The sequence below is a fragment of the Myotis brandtii genome, unplaced genomic scaffold (genome assembly GCF_000412655.1).
Source record: "Myotis brandtii unplaced genomic scaffold, ASM41265v1 scaffold8, whole genome shotgun sequence".
NCBI lineage: Eukaryota > Metazoa > Chordata > Mammalia > Chiroptera > Vespertilionidae > Myotis > Myotis brandtii.
Genome location: NW_005371219.1, coordinates 1,166,896 through 1,177,563, shown reverse-complemented (window position 1 = coordinate 1,177,563; position 10,668 = coordinate 1,166,896). Strand labels below are relative to the sequence as shown.

At 42.7% G+C, this 10,668-nt stretch overlaps 1 protein-coding gene across 3 annotated transcripts in view; it reads right to left on the bottom strand.

Moving 5' to 3' along the window:
- Nucleotides 1-72: 72 nt before the first annotated feature.
- Nucleotides 73-10,668, bottom strand: part of GRM1 (glutamate receptor, metabotropic 1) — a 305,009-nt gene continuing 294,413 nt past the window's right edge. The window contains exons 8-9 of one of the 3 annotated variants that reach the window (XM_005883713.2): nt 8,045-8,129; nt 155-229 (exon numbers count right to left, since the gene is read on the bottom strand). In XM_005883713.2, coding sequence (XP_005883775.1) covers nt 8,069-8,129 — 61 coding nt within the window. In that variant the 3' untranslated portion in view covers nt 155-229; nt 8,045-8,068. Of the gene's footprint in view, nt 265-8,044; nt 8,130-10,668 lie in introns of all 3 variants that reach the window. The other 2 variants (XM_005883712.2, XM_005883714.2) reach the window with 2 other exon arrangements.

Here is a 10,668-nt window from a genome sequence, read left to right as displayed (position 1 = left end):
ACCATGGAAGGGCTGCTGGGAGGGCTGAAGCCCGCCGGCGGGGCGTCCTCCTCCACGTTGTACAGGGTCTTGGTGCTGGTATCGGAGAAGGTCAGGCTCTTGCCAGAGCCTTGGTAACTTTTAGTGAGGGGCTTGATGACGGCCGTTTGGTTGCAGGCCGTCTCATTGGTCTTCACGTGCACAGAGAGGCGGTGCCACATGTGCTGTCCCTTGGGCACCTGTCTTCCACCTGGTTCAGACCATGACACAGACTTGCCATTAGAACTATGAATAAAATAGAGATGGGTTTATTTGCAGGTATTGCATGCACACGGATGAAACACATACACATCATTTTTTTTTTTGCAAGCCCAGCTCAATGCAATTGGATTTGCCCCTCGACTGTCTCCCACACCCCCAGCCTCTCCTTATTCCTGATTCAATGCTAAGCGTTCCAGTGACCCCAGGTTGGCTCCCAAACTGCCACTGGTGGTTCCATCCACCCCAAGATGAGGCAGGACCTTTTGACCCTGAGAAAAATTAGAGGGGAGAAAAGCCAGCCGGTTGTAGAAGCAGCTTTTTAGGTTTACGATTTCACAAGGTTACTACACAACCACACACACATACACACACACATTCTAAGGCAATGATAAAATTATTGCTCAATGCACGTCTTTAAAAGACTCCAAAACTTAGTTACATGTGAATAACAGAACACAGAGACCTCCCTTTCTTCTTAGTTTTCTTGGTCCCTGGAACAAATTCATACCCACAGACAAAGCTACTCTCATTGTCCTGCGGGGTTATAGCACACAGCTCTCAGCTGCCCATTCTGCCATGCAGGCATTTCCTGTTACCACAGCGGCATGCTCACACGCATGGTACCTGTGCGGGCGAGAAAGAAAAGCAGATGACAGGAAAACCCAGACCCGTTTCAGTGTTTCATAACTACCGATTTTCCTTTTATTTCCAAGCATCGCTCCTGACACATATGATGGATCACAACTCACATAAAGGCCCTGCTTCACAGCAGGTGGGGTGGGGTTTTCACACTGGGGACTTTTAACCAGGTGTATTTGAAAAGAGATAGAACCGGGAAGTCCAGGAAAATACAGATGCTCGGATCCTGCTTTAGTTCTCCGGCATAGTTTGATACCAATGAGACAAAATGAAGATTCAGATAAAGCAAAACTTACTGAGACCAAAAACCCCTTCCTGGCTTTTCCTCATTGAACCCTGATGAAGGAAAATCCCAGGGCAACAACAGCCCCCAGACTTACCCATTCCATCTTCATGGGGCCCTCATAAAACCAGCTACGTAGAATAGAAGCAGCAAAGGAAATAGACTGTGTGTGCCCACTACAAATTCTATTCTGTATGTTGTAATAACTATGGTCTTACTTTTGGACTCTTGGCTTATTTTCTATGTAGCTTTTTAGCAGATGGTGGTACTTTACCATAGCATATTATTAATAACAACAATGTTAAAACTTAAATCGGGAAATATTTTCTCTTCTGTTTTATTAGGAGTTTTTGCTTCTGCTATATCCATGAAAACAAGAAAGTAGCACAAAAAGAACACGTGGAGACATTAAAAGGAATAGGTGGATGTGTAAAATAGATTATTCCACATTATAATCTTTTGTTTGAAAAAAGTAGGAAATGATCAATAGTTAATATAATGGCTTATTTAATCATTTTGAAAATGCAGGTATGAATGCTTCAAAAGTTATATGTGAGTGTCACATTATGATGAGGATAATATTTTGACATTTCATACTTTATAATTTGAAAAGTGAAGTGAGCCAAGTAAGTACCGATTCTTGTAAGAATCCTGATATCTACTATAGAAATTCTAGATATCAAGGTTCTAAAATAGATATAATAGCTAACATTTTGATCTCATTATTTGTGCAAAAGGTAATTCCTCCATAGATAATGATCATCTATGCTGTATTTTTAATTGTCTAAGAAAAATCTCATCTCCAAATTGTTATATTAAATTTAATATTAAAACTATAGGTAAATTCACCTCCCACTTTCATCTTCCTTAATCTCCTCCATCTCCACTCAACTCACACTGTTTCTTTATGAAGTCAATATACTCCTTCCAGAAAGTATAAAACTTATATTTGCCTCTGGCCTTCTCATATATGGTATGTCTTACTTGGTGTTCCATACAACCTCAATGACTTCTATCTTCTTTCAATGGAAATAGAAACACTTTTTCCTTCTCCAAATTCTTGCCTCTCAATGCTCATTCAGAAAACCCTTAAACTAAAAAAGATGCCTTGTGTCTTCATTTAGATATGTGTGTGTGTTTTATAAAACAAGTCCCTTGAAAACAAAAACACTAACTTGAAAAGACCTATGCACTCCTATGCTCATTGCAGCATTACTAGTAATAGCCAAGATATGAAAGTAACTTAGATGTCTATCAATAGACAAATAGATAAAGAAGAAGTAGTATATACATAATGGAATATTATTCAGCAATTTCAAAAGTATGTAATCTTGCCATTTGTGATAACACGGATGGAACTGGAGGGTATTATACCAAAAGAAATAAGTCAGATAGAAAAAGATAGTATCATATGATTGCACTTATGTGTGGAATTTAAAAACAAAACAAAAGAAATGAACAAACAAAATAGAAACAGACACATTGGTAAAGAGGACAAGCTGATAGTTACCAAAGGGGAGGGCCTTGAGAAAATGAATGAATGAATAAATAAATAAGTAAATGTCCCTTGAGAACAAGTCTGCCCCTACTTCAACCAGTCTCCACATAGACTAGCCAAAGGTGATCTTTGTCTTCCCATACACTAGCAAAAAAGGTGTCCTTGTATGCCTGGGACTTACATTACTCATTCACAATGGTTGTTTTCCTCATTGCTCAGGATTTCTACGTGGACCTCTTTTAAAATCATGCACTTCCATGTGTTAAAGGTATTATCAATCATCTTGCAGACAGACATAATCATAATTTAGTTCTGTTTTAATTTGATACACTTTTTATTCTTTTGGTGGGAGATTCCCTCCTTTTTCCCCCCCCCCCCCCCCCCCCCCCCCCCCCCCCCCCCCCCCCCCCCCCCCCCCCCCCCCCCCCCCCCCCCCCCCCCCCCCCCCCCCCCCCCCCCCCCCCCCCCCCCCCCCCCCCCCCCCCCCCCCCCCCCCCATTGGTCAAAATTAGCAGCTTTCCTTCCCATAGAGCAGCGGTTCTCAACCTGTGGGTCGCGACCCCTTTGGCGGCCGAATGACCCTTTCACAGGGGTCTCCTAAGACCATCCTGCACATCAGATATTTACATTATGATTCATAACAGTAGCAACATTACAGTTATGAAGTAGCAACGAAAATAATTTTATGGTTGGGTCACAACATGAGGAACTGTATTTAAAGGGCCAGAAGGTTGAGAACCACTGCCTAGAGTCTTGCTCTGAGTCTGCTGTAAAGTACTGTTTAATTAGGAAGCAATCCTAATCCCCCAGGGCATTGACCAGAGTATGAAAGTTAGAATTTTTTTTCAAGGACAACATAAATTGTTTACTAAAATCCAGAGATAGTGGAGGAAAAAAGTATCATCTTGTATAAAGTGCAGTACAGAGTATAAACTTTGGCCCCTGGAGTAGTTATTTCTAACCTGCGGTTCACAGACAACTTGAATTGTGAATTTACATGGGCATTAAGCATGTAATCAATAGACTGAATCAATAGTATGTCTTTGTAGATTAGGCACTGGGTTTTTTGGTGTGTTTTTTAAAATATGTTTTTATTGATTTTAGAGAGGAAAGGAGAGGGCAAGATAGAAACATCCAGAAGAGAGAAACATCGATTGGCTGCTGCCTCCTGCACGCCCCCTTACTGGGGATCGAGCCCATGATCCAGGCATATACCCTGACTGGGAATCGTACCTGCATGGGAATCTTGGTGCATGAGATGATGCTCAACCAACTGAGCCACACCAGCTGAGTTGGGCACTGTTATTTTTTAATGCACGCAAATGCTGTTGTGCTAAAATGTACTGCTAGATACAAGTGCAACTAGATCCCGAGGAACTTTTTCTTGTATTTTGTGTTCAAGTGGCCACTAGTAAAGGTACAAATAATATCATAGATTTTGTTGAAGGTTTAATATCCATTTTGGTTTGTAAAGCAATCATCCTGTTTGAAAAGGTTTGGAGCCCATTCCTGATACCAAGAAAATATGGGGCAGCAAAAGGGATAAATGCACTATAAAAATAAAACGTTACTGTGAAATAAGACTATTATTTAATTTCAGATAACTCCAATACCTTATCAACGCCACCAACTTCTTCCTTCTATTATTTGATTTGACTCAGTTTCCTAATCTTAAGAAAAGCTCCCTGGTCTAGAAATACCACATAATTGATACAAAGGATCCCATCCTTCTTGCTCTTTCAAAAGACAGGTATCAGGCCTAAACTAATCTCATATTTGAAGATAAAATACAGTAGTATTTGGTGTAACTACCTGGGTGGCTAAATATTTTTATTGATATGGAAGTTATTGGAGGAAACCCCTGTTAGGCCTGAGAGGAAGGAACGGAAGATACACACCCATAGTGTTCAGAGCTAAGCCCCCCAAACAGAAAACCCAATATTTACAGTACTGAAGAGACTCATTGGAAGTGGGTGGTGCACACAGATCAGTATATCTTAGCGGTCAGAGTGATACTGTCTCATTTGTCTCAGTAAGTACTAGTTACATCTGCCAAGAACACTGCTCTCTGCTCCAGAAAGGTCTAAAACGGGAATAGCAGTGGGTGGGTGTTGAGATCAGGAGGAAAGCGTCCTGAACAAGCTGCCTGAGGGGGAAGCTCACACAACACCTGTCTCCCTTATGTCCAATTCAAGGCTTAATAGCTTCCCAACAGACATGAGAATGGCATCCAGAGAGCCCACAGACGAGGAAAGACCTTCACGAGGGGGGGAGGGAAGACCCTCCTAGGAGCCCGAGGAGGTTAGCATTTGTTTCCTCTGACAAGGAAAATGGAAAAAGAAATGCCATCGGGCCACAGCCTGGAGAGAATGGGGTACCAAGTTAAGAAAACAAGCCAAAGCCACAGACAGGCGTGAGGGTGATTCTGCCCAGGCCTTGCAGCTATGGCTGAGACAGGAGGCCTTTCAAGGAAGGGGTGGTGCTGTCTCCACGGAGACATGCCAAAGATCTCAACTCTACCTACTTAAGTGCACTGGTACCAAAATGCAGTTTGAGTGGTGATGTTTGTAGAATCTCAGCCACAGGAACTATTTGAAATCACTTGAATCAGACAACTGTTTTCCCAGGCAACCTCAAGCTAGTCTTCGATACAAACAACTCCCATGGAATCCAGTTCCACTTCTTGAAGACTTTCCAGAAAAACCTGCATAGTCAGTATGCATTCTCAGGGAGCCCATCTGATTGTAATTAAAATCTCTCACTTTTTGATTCACCACTAGTTGTAAAATAGAGAATCTGTGACTGTGTTATTCAAGATAAATGCTCTTTGATTACACGAGAACCTGGAATTTCTGCTGATATTAAATTTTAAACAGCATTGTGAATTTTATCCTTCTCTTCTTGAGTCTCACCTCATCATAAGCAAGCCAGAGAACTATTTGGCTAGCTGAAATTTACCATATTACAAAATCTAAATATATGGTCCCCTCAACTTTGAGTGGTGGGCACATGGTACAATATACAGATCTTGTAACATAGAAACCCACACCTGAAACCTATGTGTTCATGTTGACCAATGTCACCCCAATAAGTTTAAACAAACAAACAAACAAACAAACAGTCCTCCTTTAAGAATCTTTAGATCAATCACATTCTTTATCCTAAAGCTATATGATACTGGATTAAAAAAAAAACAGCACCAAGGAAATCCATTTGCCTTTATTAAGCCTGAGCTTTCTTCAATGAATTAATAAAGAAATTACCTCAACAAGGTCAATAAAGTAAGGAAGGCCCCATAAACTTTGGACATGGAGTCTACTGTCTTAATAAAATTGACAACCTAATTTGAAGCTAAAGAGCTGAATTCTGATGGTTACTAAACTTTTCCTAAGCACATATTAAACATGACTACTGGCTGATGGAAGAAATTCTCATGCCAAAGCTTATTTAAAATATCATATTGGTACAGAAGCATTGTTTTCGCGGCCATATGCCAGGTGTAATTATATTTCTCCGGGAAGTAGAGATGAACCTAGAACCTAGATTATGCTCCCTATGAAGAAATGCCAGGTCAAGCATTATCACTGCTTCTATGGTCCATGCTACCAAACCTATAGTTTAAACAGCAAGTCGTTTGATGCTCTTCAGCTCTACCTGGAGCCCTCACAGTTTACCCTGGAAACACAGGGCCGTTACATTGCTTGGCTGAGATTATTCCTCAGACCCAGGACAGATCTCGGCAGACCGTAATGGTCCAGTCGTCACCTTTATTTCCATCACTAGACCCTTCACCTTTCTTGTTTACAAAAGCTATGAGAACTGAAGGTCACAGAGAGTGCGTGTTTTCCCTTTTCTTTTCAGGAGCACCCCAGGCTAAAATTAGCCAGTCTTAGTCTGTTGGTGGCTTCAAAGCTACCAATATCTTCTTTGTCCTGTATAGTCTCCAGAAAGAAAGCTTGAATAGATCCTGATTTGAAAGTTCTTAACCAACTTGTTAGCTTTGCTGAGTGCTGCATTCACCTTCCAAGGCTGTAGCCACGCTCAGCCCTTGTTTTTAGGCACTCACCTTTATGTCATGAAATGTTAGGAGGCTCTCCTCTCCCTCTGGCTCTGCTGTCATGACAAGACAAGTACATTTACTCTCCCCATCAATACATTTTGACAGGCAGCCAGCAGCTGTCATAATCAGGACTTCCTTGCTGTGTCCTTGGTCAGACTCAATGTCTGGCACAAGAAACACTCAACGGATTTTGACTGGGGAGAATTTTTTAAAAATGCATCCAAGCAGACTAGAGTGGCTTTGATCTATAAATACAGGAGCCTTCAAACCGCCACGTGAAACATATTGACATTGCTACTATATTTTTCCCTCTAAGAGTCAATATAATTTGGTTTCTATTTGGGCCTTTTAAGGTTCTAGCAGAACACAGACTTCCCAATGCACTCCACTGAGTCAAGAGAAGAGATGCTAGGGCCCCATTCACCAGCCTCCAAGGCCACGTTCAGTAGCAAACGTTTGAGCAGATTAGGCCCTTCTCATCTGAAGAGCAATGAAGCCACAGACACCTCGTCAGTGGGTTCCCTCCTGCTGCAGGAATGTGTACCTTTGACTCTCCCAGGAGTTTGGAGGGCTGTAAAGGAACAGCTGAAAATGACCACAGACTCCGTGCACAATGAATTGAACATGGTCTATGTTCTTTTGTTAACTTAAAGAGACACTGTCAAGATCTAAAGGTCAAAAATTGGACCAAACATGCATCGTTTTTATCAGATAGGGAAAATCTGATAAAAGCACTCAGAATCCTGGGAAAACAACTACTCTGCTTTTTATAAAACTTACTTTTTGTGGGGTTCACAAAACTTTTGTTTTGTGCTCCCCAAGGCGAGGGAGGCCCCCAAGAGAGGCTCCTGTGAGCGCCCACCCCTGAAACTGACATTGTGGAACTCTTCCAGAAGTTCAAGTATGGCTTTACTTTAATGCAGACAGGATCAATTTCAAACATCTGTGCAACAGCTAAAAGGCAGAAAAAGAAAAGAAAAGGAAAAAGCTCTGTTTGCCAAGGAGAAGCTGACAACTTTGTGAAAGGGGAAAATTCACTTTCAAGCTTGTGAGTGGGAGTCACAAACAAAAGCGAATCTCCATAGTCAGAAAAAGTGTTGCGTCTTGCACCAAAACATAAAAAAGCGAAACGACTAACAACTTGACAGTGTCCTTTTAAGAAAGATGGACAATCAAATTAAGGCAGTCGTGCAAACCATGGCACGTAAATGGTTCCTCATTCTGGATGGCATGCACCACATCTGTTTCCATGTTAGAAAGTGGAAAAACCCAGGAGAGAGAAAGCAAGGGCAAACCACTCTATTTTCCATGCAGCTTCTCTTACACATTCACTGCAGTGTGGGGGTTTTCAAAGCTGCACATGTGCCGACGGACACTGGCTGGTGGGCGAGAATTCTGGCTGCCTCTTCCTGAAGATTGAAAAGAAAAAGACACCCAGTGAGTGAGTGGTTATGCATGTGTACAGATAAGGCAATGACACCACTCAGGTGGTGCCTGGGGCTGGGGCAGGGCCTGGCCTGGCTCCTGAGCCTTTCTCCATGTCATCTCCACCTCCGTGTCCTGTAACTTCCTTACATATGGCTGTTTCTCCATCTCTGTGTCCTGTAACTTCCTTCCATATGGGTGTTTCTTACAGCCAGGCTCATTTCTGAAAGCCACATCAGTGGAGTGCATTCTTTGACTACGTCTTTCCAAGTGGCAGACATTATTCTGTTGTGTTTGTGTCTGTCCCAAATTAGCTTTTTCCCTCCCCTCTTGCCACCTCCCTTTATTCCCAATGATGGCTCATGGTTTTATATCTTACACCACAGCTGTTAATTTTTCTCCATATCATGTTATTATAAAAGCATTCTTGTCACTTTATATAAAGTCACATGTACCTCCTGGTCTAATGGTGGGGAAGAGGAGAGCGGCAAGAGGTTGAAGGCACCTGTCACAGGGGAGGATGCCACCTCATTCCTTGGTTGGATGCCTCCTTATAGAGCATATAGGGTAGATCGGGCAGGTGAGAGGAGCACTGACTGGACAAGATAAGCATAAAGGAGCAGTCATGGGCAGTCCACCTTTCCATTATTTGTTGGAGAATAAGTAGGTTTCCCATGAACTATGTAGCACTTCAGAAGGTGGTGGGATCAAGCCATCTTCTTGTCACTCCATGTAAGAGGGCTGCCAGTTACAGAGAAGAATTTCAGGAACAATATGTTCAAGGTGAACCATCAGCAGGTACTGTGGTGCTATGGATGAGGTTGGTTGAACTGGGGAGAATCTCCCATATTAGGGAACTCTGCAGTGATGAAGTCCCCTCTAGGGCTCTAAAAAGCCACAAATGTTCTCTATGAATCAGCATTGGACCACATACCCTAAGATCTTATTGACAATGATCCAGTGTTAATCAGAAGAGGATCACAACAGCTCCAGGCTAGCCAAAGACCTTGGTCATCTCTCCTCTTTCCCCATCAAAGACAGAGAGGAGGGGAACTCAGAAGAGCGAGGAGGAACTTACCATGCCCCTTCCCATTCCAAGTTTTTCAGGTTATGGCCTGACATGCTGGGAAGGAGAGGTGTCAGTTTGAAATTTGAAACAAGAATACACAAGAATAGCTTTTTAATACCTTAAAGCAAGGAAACTGATCTGAATGTAGAAGGTAGGGAAAAATATTCTCCATAGGACAGTTGATGTTAAGAGAGAAAATACTAGAATTTATCAATGTGTGTATTTCCAGTTTGGGCCATTCAATAAACCATTTGAAAATGTTCACCCAGAACAATTTGAAACCCCTCATCTAGAGATAAGAACTTGAGATACCTTGTTGTAACCTCATTACTCCTGCAGTAATCCATTTATTTAATATAGGTAGACAAAGAGATAATGATTGCTTTTGAACTTGTGAAAACAATATACTTCTGATCTTTAATATGCCCATCTGAAATTACAATGGTCATAAAAACAATGAGAACAATAGCAAGTAGAGGACATAAAGTAATAAAAGTATGATGTGTGAGTATGCAAAGGAAATTACCAGTAAGAAAGATCATTTAACCTGCAAAATAATATTACAATTCAATTTTTCATGACAGAGGCAGAAAATACACTCAAGACCCTTGGCTTTGCCTTGCTAACCTGCCTGCATCCTCTTGAATCCTCTCATTTTACCTACAGATGATGTTTACATGTTGTCTGGTCCAATGGTCTGGGGAGCCAAGACCCTGGCAGGGCTGGCTTCATGGTCCTGTGACTAATGCAGACACCAGGTCCCTCATCAGAAGAGCCCTGTACTTGGGGTTTAGAGCTCCATAGTCATCTTTTTGAAATTCATAATAATTTTATCTCATGATTTGTGTTTTGTGATGTTGGAGAGGAAAATGGAGCATGAACTTGGGACTTGGAGCCTCAGCTCAAGCACAGTGCTGCCTCCCTGAACTCCCTAAACAGATCTTTAGTTTCTTGCTCTCCTGCCCCCTGGGACTTGAGTCAGCCTAGTCTCCCACTTCCTTCCTCTGCCCTGGGATCACAGCCACCCTTCATGCTGCGAGGGTTCTCTGGGCACCAGCAGAGAAGATCAGGGTCCTGTGCACGTGTCCTGTAGTATCCGGAGGCAGCCAATGGCCAGGGCCCTCTCCTTCCTTGACTGGCAGGGCCACTGTGCCTCTTGCCCATCCTCAATGCCAGTGCCTTACAGGTCCCTGAACTGTTGTTGCAATACCCTTGGGACTCACCTGTCTACTAAGAGGTTGAAGGCACCTGTCACAGGGGAGCTCTGGCTGAAGCAAGAAGCTCATGGGAAGGGGAACTCCCTGGTTCAAGTTCTCAGTGGCATCTGCTCAGTGATTGGCTGGATGGGAACGTGGCAACCTGGGAACTGTGCACGTGCAGACTTGCACAGTGGAGGCTGCAGCTCCCAGAAGGGCCTGCACTTACCCTGTCAATGCCCTCCCTCCCCCGCCCCC